At 54.7% G+C, this 15381-nt stretch overlaps 2 protein-coding genes across 2 annotated transcripts; one reads left to right on the top strand and one right to left on the bottom strand.

Moving 5' to 3' along the window:
* Positions 1 to 9281: 9281 nt before the first annotated feature.
* On the top strand, positions 9282 to 10146 carry MIND_01358600 (alcohol dehydrogenase; the record flags this gene model as incomplete). The annotated part of the gene is made up of 4 exons (XM_037370015.1): positions 9282 to 9308; positions 9359 to 9754; positions 9810 to 10013; positions 10063 to 10146. 4 exons carry the CDS (start codon positions 9282 to 9284, stop codon positions 10144 to 10146), a joined length of 711 nt encoding a protein of 236 aa, XP_037213571.1.
* Positions 10147 to 10881: 735 nt separating this feature from the next.
* MIND_01358500 (uncharacterized protein) lies at positions 10882 to 14809 on the bottom strand (the record flags this gene model as incomplete). Its single annotated transcript, XM_037370014.1, has 4 exons — positions 10882 to 11958; positions 12011 to 14236; positions 14314 to 14462; positions 14512 to 14809. The coding sequence occupies 4 exons, from the start codon at positions 14807 to 14809 to the stop codon at positions 10882 to 10884; spliced, it is 3750 nt and encodes a 1249-aa protein (XP_037213570.1).
* Positions 14810 to 15381: the final 572 nt, after the last annotated feature.

The following is a 15381-nucleotide window of genomic DNA, read 5'->3' as shown; positions in this document are numbered from 1 at the left end:
GTGTCAAACTATGTCACATATAGTTCTGCGGTACAGTACGTTCATTGTGTCTCCCCTCCTTGATGTCCTGCAGATCAAGACTATGTTCAATCCTTCCACCCCGTTTCGCGAAGAACGCGCCTACTTTGTTCAGCAGGGCTCCCCGCAAGACTTCCCTGCCCAACTTGTCGACGCTAGCATGAGCCAGCATGTCAATTCCCATCGCGCTGTCAGGGGAACCTCCCTTTCGGCCCGGAGACGCGCCCGACTCCGGTCCGATTCTGGTTCCGACTCCGGTCTGGCCCTCCATCTCGCCCGCACAATCACCGATCCGTCAACACCCTCCCGACGGTCGCCCTGGGACCTCACCTGCGACGCCGCCCAAGCCTTCTGTGCCCGACAGCGGCAGCTACGGACAAGCAGTATATAGTCAGCTACCTAGCAGGCGGACCCTCAGAGTTTCTTCTCTTTGGATCCTCCCCTGCTAGGTCAGCTTCATTTGTATTTGCTTAACCAATGTTCCCGCTTTGGATCCTCCCCTGCTAGGACCTTGATCTCAGGCCTCCGGGGTTGCCCTTACAGCAGAAGAAACTCTCTACGGGATCAACCGGACAAGATTGCCAGATTCGGCGCTGACTCAGGCTCGGAGTACGAGTCCGTTCCGCCCTCGTCACCGTCCCTGCCACTTGTCCCCTCCTCCTCTCTACTCCTGTGGTCCCCGCACCCGTCATGCCGTCCGGAGTCACTCCTACCGCAGACGCCCGGCTGGACTCACTCGAGGCAAAAATCGATAGCCTAACCGAGGCACTTGCTTTACTCACCAACCAGGCTTCCGCTGCCGCTGCTGCCGTTAATAAATTATAATGCTGGCGGACCCCAAACACCATCGCCGGAGACGTCGATTCCGACTCCGACTCCGGTCCAGGGCGACTCCGAAGCCCTTTTTGGCGACATCAACCTCGCCTCAAAATTGGTCTTGCGACCAAACCCCCCGTTCACCTTCAACGGCGACCGGAAACGCGGCCGCGCGTTCCTCTACGCGGTCTGTACCTACGCCCGCCTTGCCCCTGAGGCCTTCGTAGTCAACGGAGAGGCGAGCGAGGAAAAGGCCGTCCGCTATGCCATGTCGTTCATGGCAGAAGGACCCGCTCAGCAATGGGCGGAGCGCCACGGAAGCAAAGCCCCGTTTCCGTTTCCGTCCTGGGGCTCGTTCGTTCCTGAGTTTCGACTCCGTTTCGTCAAGGAGAACGAGCAAGATCACGCTCTCTCCAAGCTGGAGACTTCCGCCTATCACATGGGCACAAAGGATGTCTACCAGTATATCGACGACTTCGAGGACCTGATGGACCTCGCCGGATTCGAAGATGCGTTGGTCAAGGTGACCAAGTTCCGCCATGGACTTGATCCCTTGATCAACAACGGAATCACGTCCTCGAACGACCCCCCGGACCTCCGGGATTACCTTAGCTGGCGCACCTGGGCCTTCCGTCAATACGAGGCCCTGGTCCGGGCCAAGCTGATCAAGTCAGCCGCCCCCAAGACGCCTGGCGGTTTGATTCGGACTCCGTTTCCGGTCAACCGCATCCCGGCTCCGGCCCCCTTCCGCCCGGTGGCTCCGGTCGTGCCACCCGCGGCCCGCGCCCCCGCTCCGGCGCCTCCAGCTCCCGTCCCTATGGAGTTGGATCGCACCAGGGCTCGGGGTGCCCCTCGTCGCGCCTGCTTCAGGTGCGGCGACCCAAACCATCTCGCCCGGGATTGCCCCCTCCCCGCCGATGTCCGCTCGATGGACATCCTCGACGAGGTGATCCAACAACTCGGTGATGAGATGTTAGCAGAGTTGATTGCCCGCTACACAGACACAGCTGCCCTGCCGGAAACGGCAGCGGAGTCGATGGCCGGAGAGGATTTTGTCCCCCGCGACGAGTAACTGGTATGCCCTCGTTCGTGTCTATAAATCGTTTTGCCTCTTTGTATGATGAATGCAGTTCCTTGCCCTACAATGAGCCCGAAACGAAAGACACACTCTCTCCTGCCCCCGCCTCGACTCCGTCTCCGACTCCGCCCGCCACTCCGGTCATCGTCCTTCGCCGCCTCACTGCCTGGGAAAAGAAACTGCCCAAGCAGTACACTGTTGCCGCTGCCCCTGGGGCGGACTCCCTCCACCTCCCGTTGGAGCTAGAGTCCACCACCAGCACGCTGAAGCTCTCGCTCTCTGGGCTTGTCGACTGCGGTGCCACCTCCGACTTCATTGACACGAACTATGTTGCCCGGAATGGCATTCCGGTCCGCACCCTTGATCAGCCAATTCCGGTTTTCAATGTCGATGGCACCCCTAATGATGCCGGCTCCATCAAACAGATCGCAGACTTGGTCCTGCGCTACAGAGGCCATGCCGAACGAGTTCAACTGGCCGTCACCCATCTTGGCAAGCAAGACCTCATCCTAGGGTACTCCTGGTTGCGGAAACACAACCCAGAGATCAATTGGGAAACCAAGGAGGTCAAGATGACACGGTGTCCCCGCAATTGCTCGACCTGCCGCGAGGAGGAGCGTGTCGAACGGACCAAGTTGCGGCGACTCCGGTCGCTCCAGAAACGTCTCCGCTCCGGCCCGTTCCCCTCGGTTTGCACTATGGACCTCTCCGGCCCTGAGGACGGAGACGATTCCGACTCCGGTCTCGATTCCGACCTGCCCGATCTGACACCGGACTCGGACTCAGATGACGAAGATGACCAGCTCGAAGATGGTGACCATATCTTCTACACCTCGTTTCGTCCCTCGGAGGAGATACGCGCAGGTAGCACCGTCTCGCAGTGCCTGGCCAAAGCCTTTGCCAGGAACTCTGCCCCTCCGCCCTCCAAGATCCCGGACTGGGCTAAGGAGTTCCAGGACGTCTTCAACAAGGAGTCCTTCGATACGCTACCGGAACGGAGAGCCTAGGACCACGCCATTGAACTCGTCCCCGACGCTAAGCCCACCAACTGCAAGGTGTACCCCATCTCGCCCCTCGAGCAACGCGAGCTTGACGCGTTCATCGAGGAAGGGCTTTCGACAGGCCGGATTCGCCCCTCTAAGTCTCCGATGGCGTCTCCGGTCTTCTTCGTCAAGAAGAAGGATGGCGGACTCCGCTTCGTCCAGGACTACCGTGCTCTCAACGCGATGACTGTCAAAAACCGGTACCCCCTTCCACTGATCAACGACCTCATCAACCGGCTCAAAGGTGCTCGTTACTTCACCAAACTCGACGTCCGTTGGGGCTTCAACAACGTCCGGATCAAGGAAGGTGACGAGTGGAAAGCGGCTTTCCGGACTAACCGAGGCCTGTTCTAGCCCTTGGTGATGTATTTCGGCCTGACAAACTCTCCCGCGACGTTCCAAACGATGGTGAATGACATTTTCCAGAACCTCATCCTCTCCGGAGACGTCATGATCTACCTTGACGACATCCTGATCGCCCATTCCGACCTCCGGAAACACTGGCAGATCGTTCAGGAGGTCTTGCGGCGACTCTGAGAGCACAAGTTGTACCTCCGAGGCGGAGAAGTGCGACTTTGAAAAACCGTCAATCGAGTACCTCGGAGTCATCATCTCCCATAACCACGTCGAAATGGACCCTGTCAAGGTCGCAGGCGTCTCCGCTTGGCCGACTCCGGAAAACAAGAAGGACATTCAGCAATTCCTTGGGTTCGCTAATTTCTACCGCAGGTTCATTCGGGACTTCTCGACCCTCGCGCCCCTCTCTTCGTGCTCACCAAGAAGGACCAGCAGTGGACTTGGGGCGACGCGGAGGCCTCCGCGTTCCAAGCGATCAAGGACGCGGTCACCTCGGAACCGGTCCTGGCGATTCCGGACGACGCACGGCCTTTCCGACTCGAGGCGGACAGCTCTGATTATGCGACGGGGCGGTTCTTTCACAATCCGCCCCGGACGGGAAGTGGCACCCTGTAGCATTCTATTCCAAAAGCTTAAATGATGTCCAGCGCAACTACGAAATCCACGACAAGGAGATGCTCGCGATCATCCGCGCACTCGAGGAGTATAGACACTTCCTCGAGGGCGCCGCGCACCCTGTCGAGATTTGGACTGACCATAAGAATTTGGAGTACTTCAGGAAGACGCAGCACCTCAACCGGAGACAGGCCCAGTGGTCCCTGTACCTCTCCCGGTTTGACTTCACGCTGCACCACAAGCCTGGCCGCGACATGGGTCGACCTGACGCCCTCTCCCGGAGACCCGACCACGGAGTCGATTCCGACAACTCCGATGTCGTCCTTCTGCGGCCTGAACTCTTCCACGTCCGCGCACTCGAGGGTGTTTCCGTTTCCGGTCCCGGCTCTGAACTCCTCCGCGATATCCGTGATGCCCTCTCCGGTGAGCCTGACCTGGAGGAGCCCGTCGCACTAGCGGCCCGGCAACTTCTTAAGGTTCAAGGTCAAGCTCGAGGCCCCCGCTCTTTGCGGTCTGACGAGTGGGCCGTCTCCGGCGGTCTTCTCCATTTCCGAGGGAAGATCGTTGTACCAAAGGACAAGGACCTCCGGAGACGCATCATCGAGCTCTGCCATGACACCCGAGTCGCCGGACACGCAGGTCATTTCAAGACCCTGGAGTTGGTCTCCCGGAACTACTGGTGGCCTCAGATGTCTCGCCATATCGCCCGGTATGTTGCGACCTGTGACTTGTGCTGTCGCACCAAGGCACTCCGGAGACTGCCCCACGGAGAGCTGCACCCCACGGAAACGCCCCTGGAACGCTGGCATACCATCTCCGTCGACTTCATCGTAGAGCTTCCCGAAGCCCATGGGTACGACACGATCATGGTCGTCGTTGAGCCATAGGCGTTATATTTTTACAAATGCAACTAGCTGCAGCTAGCATAACAGTTGTCAAATACACTGAGCAGGGCTTTTTGTCACATATGTCACATTCCTTTCAAGGCTTATTCTATTTATTTAAGACTATTATTATGGTAATTGATGATGGAACTGATGGCATCTATATAATGTCATCAATGTGGAAACATTTTTGATTGCCATCACAAGTTTTGATGATTGTAACCAGCTACATCATTTCTGTCCAAATTGGGATTATTAATTATTTTCTATATATATAGTCTTCCAAATTATATAACGGGTCTTCGGCCTGAAGAAAAGGAACTTAACATTTATTTATTAAGTGTAATAATTATTAATACTGATGTTATATCAAAGTTTGATCAGTCTTATAGGGGAACAGAAGACAAATGCACTAACTGGACTCAGGCCTCAGTGGAGCTAGTGGATTTGACACCAGGTTGACTCAGTGCACTCAGTGCAGTTGTCAAATGTGCACAACTACAGGTGCGTCGTTGACACCCTCAGAAAGCGCGCCCACTTCTCGGAGTGTCATACGACGGTCGATGCAGTAGGGGCAGCCCGCCTCTACTACCAGAACGTCTGGCGGCACCATGGGACTCTGGAGAAGTACGTCTCCGACCGTGGCTCGCAGTTCATCGCGGACTTCACCCGAGAACTCTGGCGCCTAATCGGCATCAAGCCTGCCACCGCGTACCACCCACAGACAGACAGTCAGACAGAGCGCGTCAACCAGGAGTTGGAGCAGTACTTGCGGATCTTCACCAACTATCAGCAGGACGACTGGGATGAGCTGATTCCGGCCGCGGAGTTCGCTTACAACAACCATGTTCACTCCTCCACGCAGCAGGTCCCCTTCATGACGGACACGGGAAGGCTCCCGCACATGGGCTTCGAACCCGGAGTCTGTTCCACCATGGAGTCGGTGAATGAGTTCCGCGACCGGATTGCCACTGGTGTTGCTGAAGCCAAGGCTGCGCTCACAAAGGCCAAAGAGGAGTACAAGCACTACTACGACCGGAGACGCACTCCGTCTCCGGAGTTTCAGGTTGGCGACCGTGTTTGGCTGGATGCCTCTGACATCAGGACGACTTGTCCCTCGGAAAAGTTCTCCCATCGCCGCCTCGGACCGTTCAAGATAGTCGCGGAGATCAGCAACGGTGCCTACAAGCTCGACCTCCCTCCGCGCTACTCGAAACTCCACCCGGTCTTCCTTGTCGTCAAGCTCGAGCTCGCCCAGGACGACCCCTTCGACGGACGCCCCGGCTACGACCAGCCCCCTCCGGACCTCGAGGACGGAGTCCCGGAGTGGGAAGTAGAGGAAATCTTGGACGCAAGGGTGAGGTATAAATGGCTGAACTACTTCGTCAGATGGAAAGGCTACGACACATCGCACGACCAGTGGGTCCGCTTCAACCGCGTCTCCGCCCTGGAGAAAATTGCGGAGTTCTATCGTAAGTACCCTGGCAAGCCACGACCCATCGCCTCCGCGACCTTCGACTCGATTTCGTTCCCGTCTATGCGTCGAGACGCCGCATTCAAAGGGGGGGGTGATGTCAGGGGAACCTCCCTTTTGGCCCGGAGACCCGCCCGACTCCAGTCCGATTCTGGTTCCGACTCCGGTCCAGCCCTCCATCTCGCCCGCACAATCACCGATCCGTCAACGCCCTCCCGACGGTCACCCTGGGACCTCGCCTGCGACGCCGCCCAAGCCTTCTGTGCCCGACAGCGGCAGCTACGGACAAGCAGTATATAGTCAGCTACCTAGCAGGCGGACCCTCAGAGTTTCTTCTCTTTGGATCCTCCCCTGCTAGGTCAGCTTCATTTGTATTCGCTTAACCAATGTTCACGCTTTGGATCCTCCCCTGCTAGGACCTTGATCTCAGGCCTCCGGGGTTGCCCTTACACGCGCCCCAAACCTGCAACATCGATGACCATCCTTCCGGGCGCGAACCGGTCAAGATGGCCACCTCCTTTCCCTTCCAAGACTGTTGCTTGTCTGCCTTTGCACACGCTACCGTTCGCACGGCCAATATCACCGTCGTGGATCCTATCATATACCGGCTCAACAAAGAAGACAGTTTGGGTCAGACGGATAATGAACGAGGATTTCGAAGCTTCGCCTTGATCGTCTCTAAGAGTAAGAAGAGAAGGAAGGGGTAGCGGCCGAGGGAGAAGACGAGCGTGAAAACGAGTCAGAAAGTTACACTGAGAAAGACGTTGAAAGCAAAATCAAGAACGAAGTTCAGGATGATGACCCCATCGACCCAGGGGCCGAGGCGGAGACTGCCGCAATCTTTCACAGTTTGTTGTTGAGCCAACCTTCCGACCAGCTTCCTATTGTCAAGTTTACCTATGACCTCTCTCACGTCAAAGAGATTCACAATCCTTGCAAATTCTGGCAGGAGGTGGAGAAAATCGCCGAGTAAGCCATGATTTCAGTGACCACATATCTCTCTGTCTAACGTGAATCTTAGGATTGTTGAAGCGTCTAAGGGGTGGAAAGAAGCAAAGAAGACTGATGTAGCTGAGAAGGATACAGCGCGGTATGATAGCCGAATGGGTATGTCAACTTCCTTGTTCTCCTCGGCTTGTAGAGCTCACTGGTCCCAGCCGAACTGCTGCAAGGTCACAAAGCCAGTGATTGCCCTAGGGTCCCTATTTTGGGGTCCCCAAATTATTAGGGCCTCATAGGGCCTAAGGCCTTAACTTATAGGGCCCCTACATAAGGCTATTACCAAAAAAGGAAATTATTTAATAATCAAATTATGCAATATAATCACCATCGTAAATGGCTCCATCATCAAGTTATGTGTCACAAACAAAGCTGGATCAGATGATGGGCCAACTTAATGGATGATCAAATGATCTAACTTTGTAGTGGTTGATGATGAGATCAAGTTGTATTGATAGGTATGATACAACCGGATGACTATTTCCCAGAAGGTAGGAGGGAAAAGAGAATAAAAGCGCTAGGGGCAGAAGGCCACCAGTGTCCTACTTATATACTAATTCCAGGCTGACTAATACTGACTCACTCTGACTCATACCGACTCACCCTGACTCACGTCATGACTCACTCTGACTCGGATTGATATGACTCAGTCTGAGTCATTAATGGATTGGATTGATGGATAATATCATCTAACCAAATATGGTAAGGCTGTGCTAGCCTTCGTTTGGGGTTGGTTGGTGTGAGGTGGTAGAGGTTGATGTTGATGATATCATCAGAAATTGATAATGGGATCAAATGGGTTGCTGTCATCAGTGATCAGCCTAGAAAGTGTAACATTATGTATCTTTTGTGGCATCTGCAAGATCATGTAGATACTTAGCCTCTGCTTGCATGTCGGTTACTTTACAGTAGTTGTGGTAATGTGATGTGTTTGCCTTGAGAAGGATTTTACCAATCTCAGAGATTGGCCGTGTGGGCAGTGTGAAGAAGAAGACTGATAAAAATTTCATTGACAGATGATCATGACACATATGATCCAATCAATAGGGCCTATTAAGGCCCTCTAACTAGTTTCTGTTCTCTGGATAGGGCCCTGAGGGCCTATTTTTCATAGGACCCTCAGGCCCTCGGGCAATCACTGCACAAAGCCTCAAAAGCGACAGGTCTCCGCATACCACGGGTCGTAACTCGGAGTGTTGCTCGTGCCAAATCGCTGTTGTGTCGTATACTCTGCCTGTCTCCCGACTTGCACGTTGCATAACAGAGATACACACCACATCGCTGTGTCGTTGCTTTCTATTATATTTTGTAGAACACCTCGTATTTCAAATCTTCCAAGTTAATGAAGAAGATTCAGAACTAGTGAGCAAGCCGTCTTTTTGTTGCCTTGAGAGTTGCGATGGCCTCAGCAGTCGTGTTTGCTTACAGGCAAACTTGAACGAGTTACCTCAAAGACTCTGAGCAGGCACCAATCAGCACCAATCGTCTCTTCATGTAAGCCAGCTTCGCTGTTGAGGGGACTAGTTAGGTACTCTTTATGAGCAGAACAAGTAGTAAGAGTTGTACGGTGCCAGCCATCGAGTGGTCTCTAATTCAAGGAGTTCTTCGCATTATCACCGTGACAAATGCTGCAACGAGCTTGCAGCAGCACAAGATGTCTTGCGTAGGGAGGCTGATTTTCTGACGGTTTCGTTGGACTGTCTTCCCGGAGGATCTTGTTTAATTACTGGCAGGTATCATAGAGGAGTACTTATTGCGGGATAGTCCAAGTAGTTAGCAGGAAGCAAGTAAGTATGGAATGGATGTGACGTCACCGACGTTCTTCAACGTTCAACGTTCAGCATCCCATGGGCCATAAACCATCGACGTGGCTTACACGTAGAGAAAGCTCAAGCGGACACTACATGACTCGCTCCCGACCATCATGGATCGCCACAGACATATAATATCAACCACACAGCCTTGACGATTCTCTTCGTTGAGCACATTCTCTTACCATGTTCACCAAGATACTGTCTCACTTTGTAAGTAATCCTTTCTCCCGCTTATACCCCTCCTCACGACGGCACGCCAGCTGCCCTCAACCTCCAAGACTAACTACGTCTCCGCTGGTCATGTCGATTTTGTCGGTGCTGGATTGGCAGAGTACAACGACCACTACGCCGTCGTTTTCGACTCGCTGTTCACCGAAGCTGAGCTCACAGCAATACTCGCCGAGGCAGAGGCCTCTGCGCCATGGGACGTTGCTCAAGTCAACGCAGGGGCCCACGCTTACACTGACACCTCCTACCGCAACGGGCAGCGCATCATCTACGACTCGCACGAGCTCTCCCAGCGCATATTCGATAAAATTCGGCCACATCTGCAGGACATCGAGGAAATCGAGCAGCCAACGTACCTTCCCGGGCCCGAAGCGGGCCGTCCAGAAATGGCGCATGGTCCGGCTGAACGAGCGGCTGCGCTTCCTGCGGTACCCACTCGGCGGGTTCTTCCGGGCTCATGTTGATGGCCGCTATGATGACCAGGAGACCGGCCAGCGGACGTTCTACACCCTCCAGTTCTACCTTCCCTCTGACGCCTCTGGTTCAAAGGAGAGCTTCCAGCCCCCGATAGGCGGGTCAACGCGGTTCCGCGGCCGGATAGCGGAGAAGGCATTTGCCGACGTGGAAAGCATTCCTGGACGGGTATTGGTATTCCAACACGCAAACTTGTTGCACACGGGAGAAGAGGTCAGCGGCGCTGTTCTCTCTTTCGTACCCAATTTAATGCCTTTTACAGGTAACCAGCGGTATAAAGTGCACCGTTCGCTCCGATATTCTTTACGAGCGCGTTGGAGAGCCTGTACCTATTGAAGAGTCATAATATGTACCACCAATTCCTCTCTCTTCTAGTGTGCACGCGACTTCCGAAAGGCAGTCAAGATCACAAAGTAAGCTCGGGGTTTGTTATCGCAGATTATGTAGCAAGGACCGCAATCTCCCGACCCACAAGCCCCTTCCGCGTGTTGTCATCCTTTTGCCCTCTGCCTCTATCTCTCCTTACTGACACGCCCAAAGCCCCCATGTCTCTGGGATTCGCCGGTTGTTCTAGCTAATCGACCAATAGCGAACCTGGCCAAGGTCTATTTCAGTTCCCCATTTCGAAGCTCTGTATTCCATCCTTCCCTGTTCCCATTGCGTCAACACAAGCAGTCACCGGATACCCTGGAGCCCCATCGAGAGTTTCCCCCATCGATACTTGTCCTGTTCCTTATCCGACTACTTAGCTCCATGCAGCAAAACGAGAAGAAGAGAAAAATGCATTCGATAAACTACGAGAGCAATGCGACAGTTGCAGTACGTGCGTTCGGCTAAAGGCTACAGTGAACATCACCAATTGGTGGCTCTACAGGTGGTATCGGTATCGTATCGTATCGTAAAAACAGAACGAGAGAGAGATGGAGGTATAAACATATCGTTGACATGCTCGTGAGTGGATTCGTTAGTGGAGTGCAGCCGGTCATCATCCAAGACAAGAAAAAAAAGGATCCAAGAAATGAAGTCGAAAGCGAAAGCGAAAAGGAGAGTGTTTTGTGGTTGTCGTTTGGTCTTGTGTTTTTTACCTGCGCCGCAGGTCCTGTGTCGCCCCCATCACAAACTCGGCAAACTCGTCCTCCGTCAATTCAGGCTCGCCGCTGACGCTCGCCGCTTTGCCTTTGCCCTTGCCCTTCGCCCTGCCTTGGGTCTTGTTACCCCTTCCATCGAGGATGGCCAGCGAGCTCTCTTCTTCTGCCGCCGCCGCCATCATCTCGAGATCGGCCACCTGCTGTGGCCCCCCCGCAATTGGCTTGGGCTCGAAAATATACCGCGAGTCGTGTGGTAGCACATCCTGCTCTGATGACTCATCGTCCGACACCTCCTCCACCGTCGCCTTCTTCTTGCCCTTTCCTTGTGATTGGGCTTTTGGTGGCGCAGCTGACGAGGGTTGCCGTGAAGACACTTTGCTGGGCGGCTGTGTTGCAGGTTTGTCGGCCGGCTTTCCGGAGGCTTTCAGTGTTTTGGCCGCGGCAGCACTAGCGCTGCTGGATGACCAAACTTCCTTGCCTGAAGGAACGGGTGGTGGCGGGGCCATCCCCATGCCCATGCCCATACCGGAACTGCCGAGCGACTTGTGCAGCAGCGGACGGTGCATTTGTTCCAGTGTCGTCCGTGACGAGCTCGCGCCAGGTGTTTCAATTTCAACGGGAGCGGTCCGCGAAGTCGCGGTTGTGACCGGAGGAGAAGCGAGGCTGGTTTTGGACGCGGAGGCAGATGACGACGTTGAAGAAGCGGATTTTGACGAGGGCAAACTCGACGATGTGGTCGAAACAGCCGTCTTGGGAGGCGCCTGCTTGGACGCAACGCCTTGCTGGGCCTGCTTCGATGCCGACGAAATCACAGCCGGCTTGCTTGCCTGAGCGAGTTTGGCTGATTCGGCGGCGGCTTTCGACGCAGACGACATCGGTTTTACAGCACCAACAGTCGCTGGAGTGGACAGTTTAGCCACAACTGGTGCCGATTTTGCCGAAGCGAAAGTTGGTTTCGCAGGGCTGATTTTCGGTGGCTCGGGAAGAGTCGAAACGGACGTCTTGATGGTCTGCGCCTGTTGCGAGGCCTTCGAAACACCGGACGCTTGTGGGAGTACGGTGGGCGAAACCTGGTCAAATCAGGGTCAGAAAACAAGTGTTTGGGCTAAAAGCACAACTAACCGTGTCCAGTTTACCCGAGATCTGAGAGGTCTTTGAAATTGTCGCGGGAACAGCGCTGCCCGACTTTGCTGACTTCATTGTTGACGAAGCTCCTGTGGGTAGTGCCAAACTCGACTTGCCCGTAACTGAGACGCTTGCAGCACGTGTTCTTGGCCGAGGTGTCTCAGGTGGAATTTCCACTTGTTGTTTTTGCGCTTCTGGGGTCGGGGTGCTAGTGTCCGCGTTCAAAGCAGCCAATGCCGCCATCGCGGCGGCCCGTCCGGGCCGGAGGGTCGCCTGCGACTCCAGCTTTTTTGTTTGTGGTTGGAGGGCACCATCACGTTGGATCGCCGCCAAGATTGCTTGTTGTTCCTCGACAAGAGCATTCTGCTTGAACATCGTCACCGGACTCGCATTCATCGTCCCCCGCATCAGCTTTCGTGTAACTCGCTCCTCGTCGACGGCACGCAAATATTCCTCGTTGGCGAACCTGTTGATATTTTCCGTCGACTTCTTCCACTCAGCAACACATTCATCCTTGGCGCGTTGGTAAGCTGCCGAAGATTGTGGATGACGAATTGCTGCCAGGGCCGCTTCAAACTGAACACGCGCCGCGTCGACCATGGAGGCGAATCCTTGCGCAATTTTCGCTTGTCTGGTCCGTTTCCATTCATCAGACGGCTCCGAATCGTAGTCGAAATTGTCGACTAGGGACGGAAGCTTCTTGGCCACCACCGGCGTTGCTGGGATCGCCGAATCAGAGGGCACCCATAATTGGGGCTGGGGCTGTGGATCAGGACGGTAGGACGTGGCGGAAATTGATGACGCCACCGAAAGTGGGCGAGATGATAAAGAAGGGGCAGTGGATGCAACCGACATTGGGCGTGAAGAAGTCGACGGAGAGTCAGAACTACCGAAATCGAAACCGCCCGGCATGAGTGGATCAAGTTCCGCATTCTTGGGAGGAGAGCTGGCGGTCTTGACAGACCGTTTCGATGAGTCGGTCGCATCAGAGAGAGTGGTGGCGTTACTAGAACGCCTAGGTTTGCGTTTAGCGGCCTCCATTCGCTCTTTCTCGGCCAGCGCCTTTTCCGCGCGCAATTTGTCTTCGCGCTCTTTTTCCTCCTGTTTAGCCTTCTCAGCCTTGAGACGGGCTTCGACTTCACCCTCTAATCGCTCCCGCAAGCTCTCGGCCTGCGCCTGCGCCTGGACTTGAGCTTGTTGTTGTGTCTTGGTTAGTTTTTTGTTGTTCTTTTTCCCGGCTGCGGCTGTCTGTACAGGTGTTGCTGGTATTGGCGCTGGTTTGGCCTTGGCCTTCTCCTCCTTTGCCCTTGCCTCCTCTTCTCTTTTCTTTAATTCCTCCTCCCTCTTGCGAACCTCAGCTTCTCTCCTCCTTAAATCATCTTCATCTTTCTTTCGCGACTCCTCGACCTTCTTTCTAACCTCCTCCTCTAGCTTCTGTGCTCTCTCTCTCTCTGAATGCTCCTTCAGCACTGCTCGGCGTCTTGCTCGTTCGACCTTGACAAGCTCTTTCCGCTCCTCCTCCTTGGCCCGGCGCAAAGCATACATCTTCCCCTCATGCTCGGCAATTCTCCGCCCTTCTTCTTCTTTTTCATGTGCTGCGCCAGATCGCAGTCCATAGAGGGTCTCGGCAAGCTGCACATCCAACTCTGCGGCCTCTATATGAAATTCACGAATCTTCGCAGCGCGAGTGGCCATTTTGAACCGCTCAAAATCCGCTTCGGCCTCGGCTTCCGACATCGATAATAGGGTCAGGGGAGCAGCGTTGTCGCTAGATGAGGCAGGAGCTTTATCTTTGCCGCGGCCTTTGCCATTCACAGGCTTGGTTGTTATAGCTGGCGCATGATAGAACGCCTCGTCGTCGGTCTCTGAGTCCGATCCAACAAGCTCTGGGCCAATGTAGCGTGGGCCGGCACTGCCACTACCACCAGCTCTGCTTGTACCCGTGGATGTCGGGGCAGGAGGTCGACGAGAGTGTGGCGGTGCATCAAACAAGGGCATAGGTTTGGAGATTTGCTCCGGCGAGCCAGACTGGGATGGTTCTCGAGAGGATTGCAGACTGGTCGCCGCTGAGACTGACCAGATTCCGTATGGGGATGGAGAGGGTGATGGCGAAGACCATGCGGAGGCAGAAGAGGGTGAACGAGCTGATTCGAAGACTGATGCGACCGAGGAGGCGAGAGAGTGGGTTTGCGAGGCAGGCACGCGTGGGCGCGAACGGTCGATCTAAAACAGACACGAGTTGATCAGAAACAGACAACAACAACGGAAAAAAGTTGGGGAAAAAAGGACGCGTCACCCACCGTGTCAAGAGCGGAGATTGACTCGAAGCCATGCTCCTCGATTTCATCGTCGAGGACAAGCGATAGGGGGCTGACAAACGAATACTCCGACGATGACGCAGAAAGACTGGGGGGCGGCTCGATGTATGGAACCATTGAGGTCGTTGGCTCTGGCGGAAGCGAAACTCCATCTCCAAAGCACTCGTTCGACTGCCCCACGTTCTCGTTCACTCATCTGCCCCCAGTCTTCGTCTGACAACTTGGCGGTTTCCATTCGTTTAGCCCATTCTTCGCGGACAAGCGCAATCATCTCGTTTTCAAGCTCTCGCCGTAGTTTGACTTTCTTGCGCTCGTGCTCCTCCTTGCTGGGCCGTGATGCTGGCCGGGCAGTCATGTATTGGGAGTCAAACTCCTTGAATTTGGTTTGGATGTTGTTTTCGACAGCGGCGCGAGGGACATTGGCGACCCACTGCTCGAACTCTCGCCAGAGTGCGCGAACCCGCGTCGAAGCGTTCATATCGGTCGCGGTAGAGCGGGACGAGGAGGAGGGCAGTGGGACGTTGGAGGTGAAAAAAGACATCTGGGGCAACAGCCGTGAGCGGTTTTATTACAATGGCATGACTCGATGACTGTACCATTTTCGTCTGTGCTGTTTTCGTTGTTCTTTCACTTTTTGGGGTGGGATGGGAAAAAAAGACGGCCTCGTGGTGAGCTGGGTGGCAGACTAGTGCCTACGAGGCCAAGTTATCGGAGTTGATTTCCTCGGTCGTCGCTCGATCTGCTTGGTTCTGTTGGAGCTTCGCGGGTTGTGGGTGAGCGACGGTGGTGGTGGAGTGAAAGCAAGAAAAAAAAATATGGGCATGGGCAAGGGTAAAGGGGATCAATCTCGCGTGTTACGCCATTATGTCAGCGGAAGCGGGGGCGAAAACACGAGGTTGCTCCGCATCTTTGGCCTGCCCTCTGCCCTATCGCGCGCAACTATGCTATAGACGGCGTGCTCTCACTTGGTTCTATGAATCCGCAGCGTTAGTAGCCCTGTTGGGCCATCTGAGACAAATTGAACCTCCTATGAGCTCGGCCATGAAGTGA

This window comes from Mycena indigotica, assembly GCF_014461135.1.
Source record: "Mycena indigotica strain 171206Taipei chromosome Unknown Mind.scaff0016, whole genome shotgun sequence".
NCBI classification, from domain to species: domain Eukaryota; kingdom Fungi; phylum Basidiomycota; class Agaricomycetes; order Agaricales; family Mycenaceae; genus Mycena; species Mycena indigotica.
This window is presented reverse-complemented; position numbering and strand designations above follow the sequence as displayed.